The sequence below is a fragment of the Procambarus clarkii genome, chromosome 49, assembly GCF_040958095.1.
Source record: "Procambarus clarkii isolate CNS0578487 chromosome 49, FALCON_Pclarkii_2.0, whole genome shotgun sequence".
NCBI classification, from domain to species: Eukaryota; Metazoa; Arthropoda; class Malacostraca; order Decapoda; family Cambaridae; genus Procambarus; species Procambarus clarkii.
This window is the reverse complement of record NC_091198.1, coordinates 14057698-14079439: the sequence shown is the minus strand read 5'-3', so window position 1 is coordinate 14079439 and position 21742 is coordinate 14057698. Positions and strand designations below refer to the sequence as shown.

The 21742-nt window shown below is 44.0% G+C and overlaps 1 protein-coding gene across 1 annotated transcript; it reads left to right on the top strand.

Moving 5' to 3' along the window:
* The first annotated feature begins 1791 nt into the window (after nt 1-1791).
* Nucleotides 1792-21455, top strand: LOC123763227 (heat shock factor-binding protein 1). Its single transcript, XM_045750304.2, has 4 exons — nt 1792-1813; nt 5321-5606; nt 10583-10649; nt 18923-21455. The coding sequence occupies exons 2-4, from the start codon at nt 5511-5513 to the stop codon at nt 19009-19011; spliced, it is 252 nt and encodes an 83-aa protein (XP_045606260.1). The 5' UTR covers nt 1792-1813; nt 5321-5510; the 3' UTR covers nt 19012-21455.
* Nucleotides 21456-21742: the final 287 nt, after the last annotated feature.

The following is a 21742-nucleotide window of genomic DNA, read 5'->3' as shown; positions in this document are numbered from 1 at the left end:
AGATAATGTCTTCTATGCGTGAGAGTCAAGATTATGCTCGTCAAACTGCCAATAGGGTAAGATAGGGTGTATAACAGTGTAATGCAATAGTGTGTATAATTTGGTTTAACTTTTTTAACAATTCAGTCCCTCACCTTGCACAATAAAGAGTAATATTGGAGCACTAAATATAAATTAGTAAGTATTTATGAATTTGAAGCACAACTAGTTATACAGTATAAAATACTGTATAGTATAGTCATTACTGGAAGTTAACACCTTCTCTACGTAAGAGTAAAGATTATGCTCATCAAACTGCCAATAGGGTAAGATTCTGATATTTTGTTGGTCGTTGTGGTTTTGACATCACATCCTAGCTTAATGAGATGTGATCAGTGTTGTTCTCTAATGAGGTTGGATGTGTTTTGTCAGATTAAACTGTGACTGATGTTGGTTCCTGTGATTTTTGTTTACTGTTCCTCCACTTCAATGTGAGAGGACACTCATCACTGCCTCTTGTATCGGTGCACATGGTCCATCATATGATGTCTGTATTCATCACTTCGTAATGCTTTATTAGTTGTGACATGTCACTTTCCACTGGTACTGTTTTTGTGTGTTAAATCTGTGAGTTAACTTATATTCATTAAAGATTCTGATGTATAGCAAACCTTTCACTGCACATAAGTTTATCAAGTATTCTTCCTTTGTACAGGTATTAGCACCTTTTTGTTAATCATCTTGTCCACACTACCTGCTAGTTAATTTTCCAATTTTCCTCCTACAACACCTTTTAAGATTTGTTGAATAAATGCCTTTGAAACCTGATCTATCTGCCTGATGACCATGAAGAATGGGTTCTTCCTGGCCCTATATATACTAAATAAATGTACAGTAATTATATAAAAAATATCCTAATAAAAGCAAAACACAAAAGCAAGCAAGTAGTACAGAAGGCTTAATGTGTGAAGACATTCCTAGCTAGAGGAAGTCATTGGCACCCAATAGCCAGAACAGCAGCAGCTTCCTAGTGTTGGCAGCATTCACCTGCCTTCCAACAGCCGGTGTACTAATTACATGCTCCACTCAAATGTAATGCAACAAATCCATGGAAGCTGAACACGAGACTTTTTTTTCCCGTTGTCACCAACCTCAGTTTATAATTTTCCATCTACCATCCCTTCTGTTTCCTCCACCTTGTCAAATCCTTTGATCATAAAATTTGTGGTTTAAGGAAGTGATGATGTTTTGGTTTGTCCTGAACCATCATCAAGTTATGTAATAATGGTCTAGAGTGGACCAAAATATCATCACTTCCCTTATTTTCAGATGTGTGGGTTGGGTGTTTAATTTTCAGCCATGTAATTGTCACTTGCTGTCTGCATTTTGCACTTGTAATGCAGTAAGTGAGCAACTGAGATCATCACTACTAACTTGTTAAAAGAGAACCAAAGCAGCAGTTCATTCACACCAAGAATGACGGCAAAAAGCAAAAACACTTACCGGTACATTAAAGTCAGTACAATATAGGGATTGTGCATAACCTATGTCAGTCAAAACCCTCAACAGAGGCAGAATGGACAATTGTCACAACAGAAGTGTATACTGTACATACTAATCAACCCGTCCTCCACCCATGATTTGCTAAGATGCAGCCAACCCCAAAGTTGCAAGTATAAATTTTAATGTGTTCAAAATCTGTATTTTTTCACCGAGTAATTCTTGTGTAATAAGTGAGTAAAGTTAGGCAAACGTTAGGTGATATCAGCTTATCAGCCGCCGACTTCCTGTCCTCGTCGAGGCTACTAGGGTTAGTGGCCCTCAAGTAAATCAGGTGAGATTAGGTGTTCAGGTTCTGTTGGCAATTATTTGTATTTGCTTTACAAGGCTGCAACCTATCAGGCTATGCTCATCCAAGCATAAGGGTCTATGACCTGAGCAAATTTTCACTTACTTTACATCATTGCTACTCTTTCAGTAAACCTAACCCAACACAACCTGCCATAACTTGGCCAAACCCACGCAACCAATCCTATCCTGCCCTAATCTAACCAAAATAAGAGAAAATTTTGTATTCTATATGGAGTGCACAGGGTGTGTAAGACATTATTCTAGCTTAGGTTTTAGAGTTTACTGTGTCCAAGTAGTGCATTCATCAATTTTAATGCACTGTGTATTCAAAATGTGGATTTTCTCAAATATGATTTAATTTTATTATATACTACAGTAGTATTAGAAGTAAATGGGGTACCCGGCAGTGCACCCTATCCTTAGACCTCTCCCATGTCACAGAACCAAAAAGAGTTAGAGAAGACAATCCTCCAGAAACACTAGACTTGGTGTTTTCCATAATAAAGTAGATATTGAAAAGAGAGAGAGAGTATGAAATGCCTCTAGGAGCTAGTGACCACTGCATTCTTATGCTTGAATACATAGTGGAGTCAAAAGAATTACACTAAGAAACCCACTGAAGAAGAGAAATTACAGACATTAGAACTACAACAGGATAAGGGACTTTACGTGGAAATTTCAGTGGGAAAGAGGAATGGAAGGGAAGGCGGCAACTGAGATGATGGAATTTATTGCTGGGAAATGTGCCGATGTAATGAAACGGTTCATACCACTCAAGAAGGTGATGAAAAAAATAAAGTAAACCCCTGGTTCAATAGGCGATGCAGGGAAGCTAAAGAAAGAACAAAAAAAGGCCTAGGAAAAAGTGCAGAGAACTGGGAATAGAGGGGCACTAAAGAGAACAAGAAATGAATACGCCTGAATTGGAAGATAAGCCGACAGGCAATACATTGCAGCAAAGGCTAAGGAACAACCAAAGCTGTTCTGTAGGGAAATAGGGAGAAAAATTATTGTGAGACCGTGTACTTAGATTGAAGAAACAAGGGGGAGCTCTCAAAAAGAATAATGAGATATGCGAGGAACTGGACCAAAAATTTCAGGTCTTTACATTAGAACGAGAGTAGAGACCAAGGTTGCAAGATGAAGGGCCTGTGGAAAAGGTGAAAAAACATGGGGGAAATAGATGTAACAAAATCAATGGGGGTCAGACCTAATCTCACCATGGCTGTGTAAGTAGTCACTCGTTGTCGCTTGTCATAAAACGCTTGAGATAGGAAGTCTCCCAGATGCCTGGAAAAAGGTAAACGTAGTCCCAATATTCAATAATAGGATACAGAAAAGAAGGTACTAAAGTACAGTTTTAGTTTAGTTCATTTATTATGCACCCCATGTCCATCTTGTGGGCAGTAGTGGAAAGGATTACAGAGGCACAATGGGCTCAGGGACTGAACTCCACAATTCAATTAGCTAAACAAGTTAAATCTTGATGAGCTAGTTACAAAATTCAATACACATTTTCACATCAACAATGGGCCCGAGATCGGCCACAAGTATAGTTTCTAAATTAAGCATCTGACATGTGGAGAGCTAGTGTCACATTTGATATGTTTGTCCTGCACAACTGTGGATAGGTTACAGTCACTTAGTTACTACTTACAGTTAGCAAACTGGGGATATTTGGCTAAAATTTCTAGTAGATCATTTTGAATGAAATATTCACAAATTTCTTGAACTTTTCTTATATTTCTGATCGGGGGAGAAAAACGCAAGCCAGTATGGGGGGACAGTAGTATAGAGATACCTGATTGATGGGGTTGTGGGAGTTCTTCTACTCCCCAAGCCATCCTTTGACATCTGGGTGGCCCTGCCTATTCGAAAGGAGTGAGGGGCCTAATCATTTGGAGGCAGTCCCAGCGCTGTAAAGGCAGCCGCGGAGCACCCTGGAAAAATCTTGTCTGGTGACTGGGGCGCCCGTCCTGTCTTTGAATATACTGGTTCCGTGCCCCGCCGTCCTATGTACTTCGCTATGGCGCGGACCGGACAGTACTTGCTGTAGGGGTCTGGGCTGAGGGTTAAAGTCAGGGTGCGGCCCGCGCTGTGCTTGTAGTAGGCAAAAGCGATGTCGATTCCCATCTTCGTTAAAGTTATCTGGTCTAGGCGTAGCGTTTATTGCCCCTTCTCTGCGTAAGTCGCCTCCCCCGGACGGAGGCAGGCGTGGAAAGCCAGGAGGAAGAGCACTCGGTAGCAGGTCTTCTCGTAATCCGATCGAGCCACAGATCGAGCCACAGACCCCTCCCAGGGCTCCACGCAGTCGATGCAGTAGGCGCCTGATCGCAGGCAGACGCCGTGACGGAAGCCGTTGTGCCGTGTTCCGCGCCCCCTTAAACAGTTCGAGTAACTAGAAACTGGTGAGTAGGGTCCTCACGACCATGAAGCTTGAACACGAAGGGGATCGGCGCGAGGTATGCATTCCAAGAGCGGAATGCCAAGCCCCGGGATAGCAGCGGTTGCAAGAAGTTCGCCAGAGTCGAGGGCGCATGCAGCCTCGAAGGGACACTCCCGTCGCCGGATACGTACACCGCATACTCCGCCCACTTAGTTTGAAGCACGCCGGGTCGCAGGTTGCAGGGAGTCGAGCAGTGTCCTCACAGTTCTAGGGTGAAGTTGCAGGGCAGGAGATGCTGAGGAACGGCAGTTGGCGTCTCGGCGAGGGCTGCGTCTCGTAGGAACAAGGGCGGCAGCGCCTGTAGGACGTGAAAGCACCTTTTCTACATCCCGCACGCTGAACTTTTCTGCGAGGATCCATTGCAGAGCGCTGGAGAACGTCTCGAAGATCCTGCAGGAGGGTGCAGCCCTCATGCTGGGCATCCTCTCTCAGTATTACCGTCCCCCATAAGCAAAGCTGAGTGTTCCAGGTGAGAATGTTCCAACTACTGATGTTCCGACTGAGGAGGTTCCATTAGATGATCCAGTAGCTGATGTTCCAGCTGGCAGTGTTCCAGCCGATGATGTTCCAGCAGCTGATGTTTCCAGCTGGCAGTATTCCAGCCGATGATGTTCCAGCAGCTGATGTTCCAGCATAGGATGTTCCAGCCGCCGTTGCTCCAGCTGCTGATGTTCCAGCCGATGATCCAGCAGCTAATGTTCCAGCTGCTGATGTTCTAGTTGTTGAGGTTTCAGCCGATGATCCAGTAGCTAATGTTTACTGAAGTGTTCCAGCCGATGATGTTCCAGCTGAAGTGTTCCAGCAGATGATGTTCCAGCTGAGGATGTTCCAGCTGACGCTGTTCCAGCTGCTGATGTTCCAGGGACCTGCCCGAAACGCTACGCGTACTAGTGGCTGTACAAGAATGTAACAACTCTTAATTAATTAAAAAAAATATGTATTTATTCAGAGGAGAATAATGGGGTGAGAATAGCTTGAGCTACCTCATCCCTTTGTGTGTATTTTACCTCAATAAACTTATTTCAATTTCAATTTCAATTTCAGAGGAGAACAGCAGCGAACACAAACCAGCGCATATACAAACGAAAGGGTTTGAATGTACAAATTTCTCAGTGAACGAAGTTGTTTCTAGTGCAGGTATCCGAAACTGCAGTAGACGATTTGACCAGACCCCAGCAGCAGCAGCGGCAGCAGCAGCAGCAGACCACCAGCAACAAGACACAGGGGCATCACCATGGCTGACCCAAGAGGTGATGCACGCAACGATGCTGATATGGCCGTCAGTGTGGCCGCCCCAGACCCTAAGAACGTCCAGGAGCTCACCACATATGTAAGTAACCACATAACCACTCTTACGGCCGCCTTCAACCACCTTAAATGTAACATTATTCTCATTAGTGTAAGATTATTCTTATGTTTGTGAAGATCACAAGCGGTTGCTATGCCAACATGGTTCATCTCCTCTGACTTGACCAACATAGGTGTTCTGCAGCCTTTAATAAGTAACTATGTAGCGTTAGCTGGATAATGGTCACATTATACAGTGCTGGAGAGAACGTCAATGGGCCTTAAAACCTCCTTAACCTAATCTAGCCTAAATTGAGGCCCTAAGGGAAGAAAAGGAATTTTGTTCAGTGCTGGTAAATAAATAATAATAATAATAATTTGGTTATTGCACAGTTTCGTTAGCTTCCACCAGATATCAAATCATATCAAATCAAATGTTTATTCAGGTAAAAGTACATACATAGAAGATGAGTTACAAACATTATGTTGAATTTCTAGATAGCGCTAGTACATACAATGCCTAAGGCCACTAATACACGCAGCATTTTGGGCAAGGTGTGGGGGAAAATAAGACTAAAACTTATAGACTAAAAATATTAATTGAGATCAAAGCATAAATTGAGTTGAAAAAGGGGAAAAGGGGGTGGGGGACATGGCAGAAATCAGCAATTATACAATTTGGTCAAGAACAGTATTGTTTGAAAATAGCAAGACATGGGTTGACATTTAGGGGGTAAGGTAGGTTACAGGGAGTTAATTAGGTATTGCCTAGTTTTCCTCTTAAACTGGTTGAGAGAGGTACAGCCTTTGACATGATTGGGAAGGTCATTCCACATTTTAGGGCCCTTGATCTGTAGAGCATTTCTAGTTTGGTTAAGGCACACTCTTGGAATATCAAATAGGTATTTGTTTCTGGTGTGGTGCCCAAGAGTTATGTTACAACCTTCTAGGAAGCTTTCAAGGTCAGGATTGGCATTACAATTCAGTTTTAAATATGTAGAGTTCACGATACTCTTGGCCTATATACTTACACTATATGCTTCATGTATCTAATAAGATATATCCTATTAGATACCTGCTGTGTCTGGAAACACATCTGATAATCAAATATTATACACCAAAGACATTGGAAGGAAAATAAAATGATTAATAGCAGAAAAGTGATACATTCTAGACCTATCCAATGGTAACTTTAACTTCAACACTTGTATATAGCTAAGATGTATCCAAGACTGCATATTATTGATAGTAAGATTTTCTTGTGCATCTCTCTTCTATATCTCTGTCTGTCATATATTAGGTTATATGTGCTTAGATATTCACTCATCACTAACCAATCATTGGTCAACACAACTTGGTAAACAGAATACAAATTGTTTGACATTGTTCAAATTACAGTACGTTTCCTACTACACACCTACATTCTCCTGCTTAAATCTAGCATTTAAAAAATCCTGTATAGTACAGGTTTGTAATACTGTACTAAGATTTTAAATTCTTCATATCATTATATATAGAATCTATGAGCATCTCTTAAAAAAAAAAATCTGATCCTGCCCAACCACTTAGGCTGGACGGCAGAGCAACGGTCTTGCTTCATGCAAGTTGATGTTTAATCCCCAACTGTCCAAGTGGTTGGGCATCACTCCTTTTCCCATCCCATCCCAAATCCTTATCCTGACCTCCTTCCAAGTGGTATATAGTCATAATGGCTTGGCGCTTTCCCCTAATAATTACTTTCATTCTCAGAATCATTAGTACCTATATGTACAAAAGGGTCTAACATATCTAACTCTTTCTAATACAGTATACTAATGAAATACTGTATATAGCAGCATTTAAGTGATCTGTCATATAATCACAATAGTGGAATCTCTCTCTGGCCTAGTGTGTGCACCAAAGAGGGAACCCTAGTGCCATGGTGGAAGCCTCAGACATAGTCCCAAAGATCAACCAAGGTTACCTTACCTTGAGGTTACCTTGAGGTGCTTCCGGGGCTTAGCGTCCCTGCGGCCCGGTCGTCGACCAGGCCTCCTGGTTGCCGGACTGATCAACCAGGCTGTTGGACGCGGCTGCTCGCAGCTTGACGTACGAGTCACAGCCTGGTTGATCAGGTATCCTTTGGATACCTGATGGTGGAAAAAGGTGGAAGGTGGTGGAAAAAACTGAAGATCTTTGTTAAAGATCTACAAGGAAGAAAATTCTGGAATTTAACCAAAGCTGGTAGCCATAATCAACAGCACATAAACTGGTTTCATATGTTATCAAGCAAATTATGAAGCATGTAACTCCCAGGTGTTGAGACAATATTCTCAAGAAAAACTAGCCAAAAAACTTAAGAATCTGCAGATTTTAAATTATGCTGGTAGACAATGGAAACATCTTGAGATTGAAAGCTCCACCAGAACTGTTGTGACTGGTGGTTGCAGGGGTAGCTTAGTTCTTTAATCAATAGTGAGCAGTGCAGTAATCGTGTTAACATTTATATCTTTTGTTGTAATGGTGTTGCTCCCCCCTTTTGTATGATATGGAGCTGGTCCCTTGGTTATGACTTGTTAGATTCACCACTCTCCCCCCTTCTTTTTTCTTGACAAAACCATTTGGAAAGTTACTTGCCATGATGGTTGAGGAGCTGATGGAAGCCTAGCTGGAGATAGACCTTTTAGGTGGACCAAGATGGCTCTGGCTCAGAGAGCATATGAAGGGCTTCATGTCAGATAATGTTGTTTGGAAGAAGATACGAGAAGCAGAAGTACTGTATCATATTAAGATATTAGTTAATAGCATTTTTATGTATCAGGCAACTGCCCTACAACAATCAGCACTGGTCAGAACAAACTCAATATGTCCATGCATCATGGGCTTGCCAAAAAAGTCTCCCAGTCAAACTACAGTATCACTAATAGAGTAACCTCCTTCATCTTTGCCAACATACAAGGACTGAAAACAAGAACAAACAACAAAGTACAGTTCATAAATGACCTCCTTTCGGAGTCAAATGCAGTATTTGGAGCTTTCACAGAAACCCATGTAGGGGAATTCTTAGACAGTGAGATCTGGATTCCAGGATATAACCTATACAGGTGTGATAGGAAAATTAGGTCACATGGAGGAGTGGGTCTGTATATTAGGGAAGACCTTGTATGCTCGGAGCTCCTTAACATTACAAATGAGGTGGTAGAGGTACTGGGATTAAAATTAGAGAAAATAAATTTAGTGATTATTCTAATATACAAACCGCCAGATGCAACGGCCGAGGAATTCACAGAACAGATAAACAAAATAGAGAATAGCCTTGATAATTTGGAGAACCCGATACCTGATATTATCTTCCTAGGTGACTTCAACTTGCCTAGTCTCAGGTGGAGAATAGCAAACAATAATATTATACCAGGAAATCTATCGGGACCTAACCAACCACAGATTAGAGAACTACTTAGATTCTGTGACAAATTTTCACTCAACCAGCAGATATCGGAGCCAACGAGAAATGAAAATGTTCTAGATCTGGTCTTTACGAACAATGAAGACATTATCAGAGACATTACAATATCAGATACCACATACTCAGATCACAAGCTCATTGAAGTGTAAACGACCATCAATACTCAGAATAGACCTAAAACGTTGATAAAGCGAGAGGGGCTATTCAGTAAATTCAATTTTAATAATAAAAGGATAGACTGGGAGATAATAAACAGAGAACTTACAAACATTCCATGGGAAACTGTTCTAAGTAATACAAGTCCTACAGAAGGAATAGAAAAACTGACTTCGGAAGCGTGTCAAGTCTGTCTGAAACATGTTCCTTTGAGGAAAGCCAGAAAGAGATCTAATGAGAAAGAGAATGCAGATGACACTATAAACGAAGGAAAAAAATAAAGGAAATGCTTATGCAGACATGAATTTCCCGTCAAAGAAGGAATAATTTAAATAGGGAGATTGAAGAAATCGAGCGGAAATTGAAACACTCATATGAAACTGAAGAAAGGCAGCTAGGACAGAAAGCAATTCAGGAAATAAAGAAAAATCCAACATACTTCTTCACATATGCCAAATCAAAAGTAAAAACCACTGCCAGTATTGGACCTATTCGTACAAGTGAAGGTTCATACACAGAGGATGACAAAGAAATTAGTGAAATCCTAAAAAAGCAGTATGAGGACATGTTTAGCACTCCAATAAACAACATGAAAGTGGAAGATCCAGACAATTTCTTTATGAGGGATATTCAAACCCCTGTAAATATAACTGATATCAACACGAGCGCACTAGACTTTGAAAGAGAAATTGAAAACATGCCCATGCACTCAGCCCCAAGTCCAGATTCATGGAATTCAATATTTAGTGGACAGCCTAGTACAACAGCCTAGTGGACCAAACTCTCACAAGTCAAGCCTGGCCTCAGGCTGGGCTTGGGGAGTAGAAGAACTCCCAGAACCCCATCAACCAGGTATCAACCAGACATTTCTAGTTGAAGTTGTATACTTAACTGGCTAAGAAATACAGAAGAAAAATAGATACAAATCTGTATTTGGAAATGCTAGATTTTGCCCTTAATTAAACATTTTAAGATCTTGAAAAAGGTTGACATAAAATTCCTATTATTACTGTAGTAAAAAAATTCTTTGACCTTGCAAGTAGTGAGTTACAATTGATTCAAAGTGTTACAATTAGTTAAAATTGGCTGAAGTGTTGATTCAAAACCCACACATCTGAAAATGGAGAAATGACAATGTTATGGTCTGTCCTGGATCATTATCTTGTCTTGCAATTAGTTAATAAAGTTGTGTAGTAAGTTAATGAACTAGGTCTTTGACCTTGTTCATTAACTAGCCTGTTGCCACAATATTTAGTGCTTGTGGCAGCTGATGGCTTGTGATAACTCCCTTTCTCCTTTCCTAATGGGTTTTTCAAGACGTATTTTGGACTTTTATCACTCTTAATACCAGTATTCTATGTTTAGTGGTTGTTATTGTGCAACAGATACAGTATTATTATATACCTTTTGTGTTTCAGGTGACAGTTCTACTGCAGCAAATGCAGGAGCGATTCCAGACGATGTCAGACCAAATAATATCAAGAAATATCCTTTTATTACTGTTATAATTGTTATGCAGTACTTGTTATAAGTGGGGGCTATTAGTGTACAAACAGTATACGGGAAATACCACCTTCAGGGGTAAGGCTAGGCAAGGGCCCCCCCAGGAAATTAGTTCAACAAATTAGATATAAAAATAGTCTGTGGTCTAGTGCAGATCGCCTAACCCTAGTCAAAGAGGGGGATGGTAAACTCCAGTTAAAAACTTACATTATTTTTTAAACACTATACACCCTCAAGTAACATTACAATACTCTACCACATCTGCTTTATGTTAACTCGCAGACTCCACATAGGCAGGAGACGAGATTCACATACTAGTAACTTGTGGTTGGGTCTGCAATCCCTTAAGGGGCAATTCAACTTAATGTAGATAAATATATATGTTTATATAAACCACATGCTTCTCTGGCTAGTACCTGGGTTTAGCTTACATGAATCTCCAGGTTCGAACCAGGGTGTGCCACACCAACTGGGCTTTGATGGATATGTGAGCCACTCCAAGCAACAGCCTGTTGGACCAAGCTCTCACTAGTCAAACCTGGCCCACGGGCCGGATTTGGGGAGTAGAACTCCCAGAACCCCATCAAGCACGGTAACACAGACAAGAATACACTTGGAGCAGAAGGATGGCATGGACAATAGTACTTAGTACTTAACAAGTAATAAACCTTGAAGTTTAGAGTAGGAGAGGTGAAAATGAGGATGCCCCACTAGCCATGTCCAGCCGCAATGCGTCCCCAGCCAAGAAGAAGAGAGCAGCCGTTTGCGTCCCAGTGCTCTTGGTGTTCGCTTGGACAACTGATCATCCAGTTAGCACTTACTCAAACCTCTAATACAATATTTAATTGTCTCCTACAATTCTAAATATAACTGTAATAGAACATATCCACAGGAGCCTTGATAAGGGTTCAAACCTATGCACTGAGTGTCCCAGATGCGCTCTAGTCAAGTGTGCCATGACATGGTCAAAATAATTGCAACCTGTAGTGCTACTGCACCCACGAGGGTCCCAAGGCTTCCACTGAAGCCTAACCAGGGTTTCACACAATTTCTTCATGCACTCTGTGTATAAATGTAATATCCTAACTTTACAATACACTGTACAAAATATCACCACAGTGTTTCTAGCTAGTGGCCCCAAATAGTCCTACGTCTGGCAGGGATTACAAAGCCCACCATTCCTAAGTTGAGAAGTCACTTGTCTATAAATTCCAACAGACACATAAATGCTTCTTTCTTAAACCAAGCCAACGTAACTAGCTCTAATTCTCCACAATACAATTCTCAACATATTCTCACAATATTCAGGGCCTATCACAACAAAATATACAGTATAACTTAATGGTCCCTCACATTCTCTATATCATCGGCCACATGCTTTCTGAACCTTTCAGGACCAAGACTGAATGGATAAAATGTTGTTTTCGGATAAGTGGTTAGTCATCCTGAAAAGCTAGGGAAGGGGGGGGGAATTGACAAATTTTGTTGCAGAAATTTGACAGTTTTTGTTTGTACTCGCCATTATATATTCTGACCTGCTTGTTATCAATGCTTCATTAACTATAATATTAAAGTTATTTAGATAGAAAAGTTGGTGGTGGATGATGATAGTGTTGGGTTGACTGAAGTGGAGATTAATGGTGATCAAGTAATGTCATCAGACTGCTTTTTACCATGTAATCTAATGTACTTAATGCCATGGCAGAGTTGAAAGCTTCTGAGCCATCAATTAGTGTATGAACACTGCTCAAGTGGTGCTGTGTACAGTCACTTGGCAAACTAGTTCCATTTTTATTGCACATACTAGTTATCCAAACAAACCCCAATCGGATAACAGGCATTTTCGTATAACAGGTGTTCGTAAAACATGTGGCTGACTGTATAAACAATAGGTATACGAATCCCATACGATCCTGGCTTCCATGTGCAGCAATGGAGCCAAGATCATAACAATTACATACTATTTTCTGTTATAATAATTCATAACTAATTTTGTTGGAGACAGGCAGCCTGTGTATATGCACTGTATATTAGGCTTCCCTCAAGATGCAACCCCAAAACAAGCTGATTATCTCCTGGACATCTATTTACTGCAAGGTGAACAGAGCCATTAGGCGATAGGAAATGTGCCTAGCCATCTCTGTCCCACTTGAGATTTAAACCCAGGATTCCCAATTGTGACTCAAGAACAAACCCAACTGTACTTCCGAGACCTTTTAAGAATTTGTCCTGTGTATGAAAATTAATTTTTTTATAATGATAAAACCTTGTTACTGTATTACAATATTTATCTTCCTGTTGGATATATATCCTTCAAGTTTTTCTGTTTTTAATGTTTGTTATTTTCTGGGGGGAGCCCCGTCAGCTCCCCGGAGCTTTACCAGGCTGATATGCTAATGTCAGACTTTGGCATCAGTCATGTGTATGGAGTTCTAGGGCCTACCGGGGACCACGACCAGAACCTGGCCCCCTCAGAGAGGCAAGGGAACAATGGCCTATAGGAACCCCCGTGTTCCTTGAAAACAAGGAAACTAGTATGACGTCATACGTCACCGCACCGCTGTCTGCGCAGCTCCCCCCTCCCCGGGAAGGGGAAGGGGGAGCCCCAGACCTCCCACGCCGGCTATCCACCCATCAGTTCTTCGGCTGATGCTATAGGCACCGGTTATGTGCTCCGGCTCCAGTGGTTGTTTCAGCACTGTACCTAGAGTGTGGTGTCTGTTTTCTAGGTGGTGCTAGAGCCGGGAATGATTCTCCAGTACTCAGGCTGCATGCGCCTAGGGTTCCCTTCCCTAGGTGCCCTGTAAGTACTGCCCTTGGGGCTTGGGGCCGCCTTCCACAAGTTCCTTGGGTCCTGCCCCTGCTTGGCAGTTTACTGCTTGGTTTTCGGCCGCTCTTTGTGTGCTCGGGTGTTCTGTCTCCCTTGTTCGCCTTAGAGTAAGGGGCAGTGTTTGCACTGGTGGGGTGCGGGGTACTGTGCAGCTTGTCTTTACCAATCATTGTGGCCGGCTCTGTTCCGCTTGGGTACGCTGTCCTCTTGCAGGGTTTTCTTTTTCTTTTTGTTTATCTACCTGGTGGGGGGTCTGCCTTCGTTCTTGCCCCTTGTGTCCCTTGTGTTCTGAATATTTTCTGGTGGTACCCCCTGCTAGGTCCCCGTGAGTGTACACGTCCCGGGGGTTCAGCTCCTTAGAAAGTTGTTTGGTAGCTTTGGGTGCCGGTTAGCAGTACCCTGCCTGGGATTACCTGAGCACGAGTCCTCTTATAGTAAACGCTCGGGACCCTGGGAAACCCCTGGGGGTACGCGGGGTTCGATGGATGTGACCCCAGAGTCCCCCCCCCCCTCGCTTCCAGCGAGTTTGAGGGTTGCTCTCACCCTTTGTCTCTGGGTGACTCTCTGTTTTGCCTCCGTTTGCTGCCTGTGGACAATAGTACACAGGTCGAAGGTGACACCTTCGACCCGGAGTCCTGCGAGTTTGGTTGCTCGTTGTGGCTCGGTTACCCAGTTGTGCTGACAAAGCACAACTGCCCCAAAGTTGTACCCGCTGACAAAGCGGGTACAAAGCGGGTGCGGGAAGCAGGGGCGTTGCACTTGAGCCTTGGTGGTGGCAACGTTCTCGTGGTTTCCTCCCTGGGAGCCCCGGGGCTGCCCCGTTTTAGTTCGTTTTGGGACTTGGGGTGTTGGTTGCTTCGGTTCCATCCACGCCCCCTTGTCTTTCCCCTGGATCACCCTTCCTGCCTGCATCTGTTTCCTTACCGTTTGTAGGTTCGGGGCGGGGTTTTTGATGGTGTTGAGACTCGGGCAGTCTCGGGGAATGCCCCTTCCGGGATAGTGACGGGGGCATTTGAGCCTGTTCCTCCAGCCGTGTTGTATGAGTCTGCCAGTGGGCTCCCTTCCTTAGTGTTTTCACGGCTGCCCCGGTTTTCTGGTACGGCCGGGGCTTTGGGGGAACGGCTCGGCCCCGGGGCCTGTCGTGTAGGTTCCTGGGGCTGGGGAGGGGCTGACTTGGGGGGCCTTGGCCCCGTTGGACCCCGTGGGTTTTTTTTTTTTTATCCCCCTCTAGGCGGGGTTTGTGGTTACGCGGAGTGGGGTCTTTCCTCCCCACTCGCCGTACTTGCTGTTGGGCGTCGGCCCCTCCCCGGGCTCGGTTCCTTGGCCTTTGAGTCGGTTGGTTCCGTCCTATGGGTAGATGTTTCCTCCCACCCTTTTTTGGGATGGTGTTTTCATCATGTTTCCCCGTTCGATGGGGTTCTATGTGACTTCTGATCTCGGGTGCGCCTGCGCCTTTGTTTGCCTTCGGGACTAGTGTTGGCTTCTGTGTTCTTGAGGGTTCGGGAAGGTTTTTCGCTACTTCCCGCATTATTGTAACGTCTGTCGGCTCCTCGTCCTTGTCGCCGTTTTGGGCTACTTGTCGCCCTGTTGGGCTACTTGTCGCCCTGTTGGGCTACTTGTCGCCCTGTTGGGCTACTTGTCGCCCTGTTGGGCTACTTGTCGCCCTGTTGGGCTACTTGTCGCCCTGTTGGGCTACTTGTTGCCCGGTTGGGTTCCTTTTTGGGCTCTCTTTGCTTCTTTGGCCGTTTTTTTTGTTCTTGCTTCCTCTTTTGGCTACTTTTCTAGTGCAGTAGTCCTGGTTGGCGCCTTCCCGCAGAGAGGGTTGTGCGGTTCGGCCAGTGTGTCATGCGCATGCGCCGTGGAGTTTGTTTTGGTCTGGGCGGTGTTTCAGTGCTGGTGTTTTGCGCCCTTTTTGCTACAGTGCTTCGCCTCATTCTTCACCCTGGCTGCGGTATGTGCCCCTTCGCTCCGGGGGTGTCCTGGTTCCCAGTTGTGGGGAGGACGCTGCGGTTTTCCTGTGTCATGGGTGTGGGCCGCCTCCTTCGCCTCTCTCTGCTCTCCTTCGGGTCCGGCAGGGTCTGGCTTTGGCGTCTTTCCCTGGCGGTGCTCCCAGGTTCTTCTGGGCACGGTTGAGTCGTGTCAAGTTCGTGCCACCATTCGCCAGGTGAGTTTCTGCAGTCTGGTGTCTTTTGGCCGGGCGCTGGATGCGGTGTTGTTTATATACCTGTCTTTATTTAGGTATAATTTTGTACGACTGAGACCGTTCGCACACCAGTGACTGTCCCTTTTTCATCCCTTCCTGTCCCCCTCATGTGCATGTCCAACCCATGCTAGAGTCATTCTGGGGACCCACCTTTTTTCATGTGAGGTGTGGGGGTTGTAGGGTTGGTTCTGTACTCACCTGGTAGGGCTCCTGGCTGTGCTTGCAGGGTTTGAGCTCTGGCTCTTGGGTCCCGCCTATCTGGTAGAACTTGCGGCATAAGTACCAGTGGAGTGCAGTGGTGCTATAGGCACGATTGGGGATCACTGTATTACCATCAGAGGTCTGTGGTTGTTACACGACCTACTTGCGAGCATAAGCCTTCTTGCTGGTTCGTCCGTGGACTTCCAGGGCACACTAGCCTGTTTTCGTATAGCAGTTCCGGCCCAGTCCTGGTTGTGGGGGTATGTGGGCCAGCGGGCTACCTGGTGGGCCACCCTCTGGCCAGTCTAGCCTGGCCTTGGGCCGGGCTTTGGGTGTAAAAGAGCTCCCAGTACCCTGTCCAGCAGGTGTCGAGCGGGGTTTTCTCCGCCGTCGGTCGCCTGGTGCAGGTTTCTGGGCCTGCTGGGTTTTGTAGTGTCTCCGTTGGCCCTGTCTGGGGTCTGCCTGCTCTGTTTCTCTGCCTTTGCAGAAGGGAGTTGCTTTTTACATGTTGCATGTTGCAGTGGTGCCTGTTGCTGCTGCTGCATGTGTGCATTGGTACCATGTTTCACGGTGGCGTGTCCTTGTTCCTGTGTCCGGTTGTGGTGTGGCACTTTGCTGCTGTTTTGTGCCTGGGGAGTTGCATGGGGGGTTTTCTGTCCCTGCCTGATTGTCCACCCCTAGTTGTTTTCCTGGGGTTTTTGTGCTTCTGCTCTTTCTTCCTGCCTCCTCTGCAGCAGGGATGTTCTGCGTGTGTTCTTAGGCGTTTCTCACCCTGTGTTCCTGTAATGTGCTTCTTTGTCTCGGACTATTGCAGTTGTTCGTTCCCCTTGGTTCGGGTACTGTTCTGGTTGACCCTTCCGCCTTCTTTGGTTTCCTAGCTTGCCCTGCGTTTTTTTTTTTTGGGGGGGGGGTCTTGCGATGTCTCGCGTTGGACCCATCGTTTCTGAACTCCTGGCGGGCTTGCATGCTTTGGAGAGTTTTTCTGTTCGGCAGACGTTCCATCTCCTTGTACCGCCTGGGTTTCGGTGGTTGCGCTCGAGATCTTCCCGCAGCTCCGCCTTTTCCTGGGCTCGGAGGGGCCTTGTCGGGGCTGCTTATGTTCTGCCTCGCGGTCTCGCCTCCGGTTGGTGGTCGGGTGGCTTCGTGGTAGATGTCCCACCTGCGTGCTTCTCTTGGCGGCAGTATGGGATATTTTGGCGGTCCTTCCTTTTCCTGTCCCTTAGGTGGTTACTCTTGTTAGCTTGGTTACTCTTGGCTTGGTTTTCTGGTGGGGGTTGGGGGCCGTCGTCTTGCCACATACTGTCGCCTCTTTTCGTGCGGCGCTGGCGGAGCTGCTTCAGCTTGCTTTCGGTCTTGGTGTTGCTTCTGCATCGTTAGTAAAGCTGTCTCGTGCGTCGTATCACCTCCGGCATGTTCGTGCGCCGCTTGCACCATCCTGGTCTCTGGTCAGCGTGCTGTCTTCTCCTCGGTTGGTAGTGCCCCTTCGGTTCCGGTGTGTTTTTTTGTCGGCTCTTTCCTTTTGGCCTTTGCCTCTGGGGGTCAAGTCGCTGAGTTTTCTTGCTCCTTCGGTTTTAGCGTTTTCGTTGTTCGGTGGCAGCAATCTCCATCTTTTCTGGCGCGGGGTGGGGCTGCTGCGTTCTGGAGGGGTCCAGGATTTGTTGGTGCTTCGTTGGTCAGGGCCAGGGGGTGTGTCATGTTTTGTTCCGTGGCAGCCCTCCGCTGTTGTTTGCGTGCCACGGCGTTTGGGTCCGGAGCGCGTTTTGCATTGATCCGATTCTGTTCTTCCCGGTTCGCGGGTGATGGTGTCCCGGGTGGTCAGCTGTGTTCTTGCGGCTAAGCTGCCTGTGTTCTTCCCTCATGCCCGTGGCGTTCGTGACTTCGCTGCTCTCACTGCCGTCTGGGCGACGTGGCCTTGCGGTCTTTCGGGCATGGATTTTTGGTGTTCGTGCGGGGGCCTTGCTGCTCGTTGTTCTCGTGTTGTTCCCAGGGACTTTTCGGGGCTGTGGCGCCTTGGGTTGGCGTTTGCTGCCGGTTGTCTCACTTCTGTGGGGGTTGCGTGGTGTCCGCCTCCCGGTTCTGTCCCTTTGACCTTCCTCTGTGGGTAGTTAGCTCCGAGGAGCCGACGGGGACTCTCCCCCCAGAAAACCAGCGTTGAATGTAATGAAACGCCATTTTCTGGGTGAGACCCGGAGGCTCTCTGGCAACCCTCCCCTCCCTCTGGTCGGCGGTTTTTTGCGTGTTTTGATATCCAGCCTCAGAACTGATGGGTGGATAGCCGGCGTGGGAGGTCTGGGGCTCCCCCTTCCCCCTCCCAGGGGAGGGGGGAGCTGCGCAGACAGCAGCGCGGTGACGTATGACGTCATACTAGTTTCCTTGTTTTCTGTTGAAGAGTTCTATCCACTAGTTCGGCTTTAGGTAGCAATTTTCACCAGAATAGGGGTTTGTTTTGGAATGCTTACCTTTCTGGATGCTTGACCCGGTCGATGGCAGTACATAGAATGCTTCCTACCACACGGGGGTTTCTATAGGCCATTGCTCCCCTTGCTTCTCTGAGGGGGCCAGGTTCTGGCCATGGTCCTTGGTAGGCCCTAGAACTCCATACACATGACTGATGCCAAAGTCTGACATTAGCATATCAGCCTGGTAAAGCTCCGGGGAGCCTCCTGGGTCTCACCTAGAAAATGGCGTTTCATTACATTCAACGCTGGTGTTTTGTATCTCCTTTTATCAATACTTTGTCAAAGTAAACTTTTAGAGATTCTAGAGAAAATATGAGTTGCACATTTTCTGTTCTCAGAGTTGCTGTGATGTATTATTTAGGATATGGTGTAATTACCTATCTGTAGTTACAGGATGAGAGCTACACTCGTGGTGTCCCTTCTTCTCAGTACTCTTTGTCGTATAACACTTTGAAACTACTGACAGTTTTGGCCTCCACCACCTTTTCACTTAATTTGTTTCCAACCAGTTTACCACTCTATTTGTGAAATGTCAAATGCAGTTTCCTTAATTCAAGCATACTAGATGAGATGGGGACTCGCATTGATGACCTGGAGCGAAACATTGCTGACTTGATGACTCAAGCTGGACCAGAAGAAACTGACAAATGAATATCAGATTCTTAAATATTACAATTGTGCAATTATATATGAGAAGACTAAAAGTCATATTGATCACAGGATGAAGCATCACACATTTTTGAGGTAACTCAATTGGTGACAATGGATGTTATCATTCTTATTTTCTATAATAAGACAGATACCACGAGATTAAAATGCTAATACCAAATGTCTGCTATATTTGTGATGATTTTAACAGAAGTATAAACTTTTTTTTTTTAACTAGAAATGTGTACCATCTGATTTTCACAATGAGACATTAGTTTAGTAATGTACACAGTTTATGTACATAGTAAGGCAATTTGCATTGCTTTTTTCATAATTATTGTTATATTGTACTGTTTTGAAGAGTCACTGTTTTCTTTCATGGGAAAAGCTGGGATTTATGAATGAGAGAAGTGCAAGATCAGTAAGTTAGAGTAACTTAAGCTTTGTATTTGCTCTTATATACTGTAGTGCACTATTTACTAGCTGAATGTGTGTTGACAAGTGCACAGATTTATTCTGTATGTGAATGCAAATATTATTTATGAAGAGTATTGAAGTGAATTTTAGTTAATTTGCTCTCAAATTAGCATCAAGAGCATTAGTGTCTAAGGTTATATAAATGCTCTGGTATGGCCAGTTTAAATGGTATAGATATTTATCGTTTCTTTTGTCAGTTTATCAATTTGACAATACAGTACATGATTTGCAAAGATTTACATAGTACAGCACAGAATATAATCATTTTGATGCCACAAGCAGGTAAGTTTGCAAGGTCTTCATAAGAAAGTTCACTTACATTATTATGTTCAATATTGTACAGTATTTTCTTGCCTATCCAGTAAATTGTTTGAATTATTTAATATTGGAGTTTCTCTTGCAGCTTCCCTGCTATGTGCAAGACAAAGATGTATAATTCAATAAATCCATTTTGATTTTGTAATGACTGGTTGTCTAAAACATATTTCATAATAGAAATATATATAATGTAGCCAAGAGAAAATAGCATAGGTGGATTTACCGTGACATTCAGGGTCTGTAAACGGGTCACTATCTTCCTTTGTACTACAGAATATACAGTATCTATAGAGTTAACTATCATAAGTATGTTCCATTCAAGCATTGCAAGCTAAACAAGGTTTGATTTGGCATTGACTTGTGCTCTTTCCTTCTTTATACTATTTACTCTCATACTTTGTGAGGGATATTTTAGTGAGCAAGGCTGTGACTCTAGTCACCTGATGCTTTAAGAGAGATGCTTTATCAACATTGTTAGACTAAACATATGTGCTGTTGTTTAGCTATTTGTTCTTGTCCTTTATATCCTCTTTGTGGCTTTCCAGTGGTTCATACCAGTTCTTTAAGATGGTCTGTACTGTGCCATTTGTTTTACTTTTGATATGGCTGGTCATATTAGATTATGAGATCGGGTAGGAAGACCAGTTGGCCATGTAAGCACTATCGTAGGGGATATAACAAGGAGGCTACTCTGTTTCCCTTCATTGGGTCTTTCTTTACTTTGGCTACGCTCTACACTGCCACTTGATCGCTGCTCCATTTTAGATCCATTGTAGCCCAGTCATTGCTATACAGTATAGTCTTCCTGAGCTTGATATCTTTTGATAATGACTTGACTTCACTTTTTCTTTGACTTTTTCCATTCTTTGTTTCCTTTTAGCTGTCTTGCATTTTATTTTTTTTGACTTGCATATGTTTGTTGAGGGTCTTCATTCTCTCATAGTCATATTTCATTGCACGCAGATGGTGACTGCTTCACTTTAATGATACCTACATCAGCACAGATTACCCCGACAAATATTACAGGTTTTCCTCCAAGAATGTATCACTTGTAGGTATTGGAAATGTCTGAGGAAGATTATTCATAGAGCTTCACCTACAAACATGGAAATTTCCCAAAGCCTTTTGACGGGAACTAAAATAGCGTATAATGTTTAAAATTCTGTGTTGAACAATCCTGAAGAAGACCTGACATTTAAATTGCAGTGTGTGCTGCAGATTCATAAAAGCCAGTTTATGTAACAAATGTTTGCCAAGATTATTGCATGATATTTAAATTTAAGAAATTAGATGATACTGGAGGCATAAATGTCTTTGCAAGTTTACATCACTTTTTTAAAAGTATTTAAGCCATTTTTTTTCACGAGGGGCCAGTGATTGCTATATACAGGTACTGTACTGTTATTGGTGTTATGATGTTAATTCTCTCATATAAGGTGAATGCAAATACAGTAATAGATGTAAAGAAATTAAACTCTGAAATGGCAGTTTACGAAGCTTAGAACTGTTAGGATGCTTAGCAGTAGCTCTGGATGCAACTGATTTTGCCTCAAGGTTTTATAAAAATAAATGCGAGAGTTGTAACTGTGCATATGCACATAAATATTACATAATGAAATAAAGAATTTATGTACAATAAAAGCTGCTTTACATCCTCATATTTTAATATTTAGAGAACCTAATTTAGAATGTAAATGTTCCTTCTAGCTGAATAACAAACCACACTTGCTGTAACTACAGACTAGTGTTACGCGCATGGACCCACCCGACTTAAAGGGAAGCTCGTGATAATTCTGCCATAAGTAAGTAAGTAATTATCAAAAGAAGGCACCAAACCGGGAAGGCTATGTAGCACCATCAAATACGCAAAATAATCAGAGGGTGCTAAATATCACCAAGGATGCCAATACGAGAACAAAAACGCATAAGGCGAACGATA

Coding starts and splice junctions, on each gene's coding strand:
- LOC123763227 (XM_045750304.2), top strand. CDS start 5,511: ATGGCTGACCCAAGAGGTGATGCACGCAACGATGCTGATATGGCCGTC. Junction 5,607..10,582: donor TCCAGGAGCTCACCACATAT/GTAAGTAACCAC, acceptor TTTGTGTTTCAG/GTGACAGTTCTACTGCAGCA. Junction 10,650..18,922: donor AGACCAAATAATATCAAGAA/ATATCCTTTTAT, acceptor ATTCAAGCATAC/TAGATGAGATGGGGACTCGC.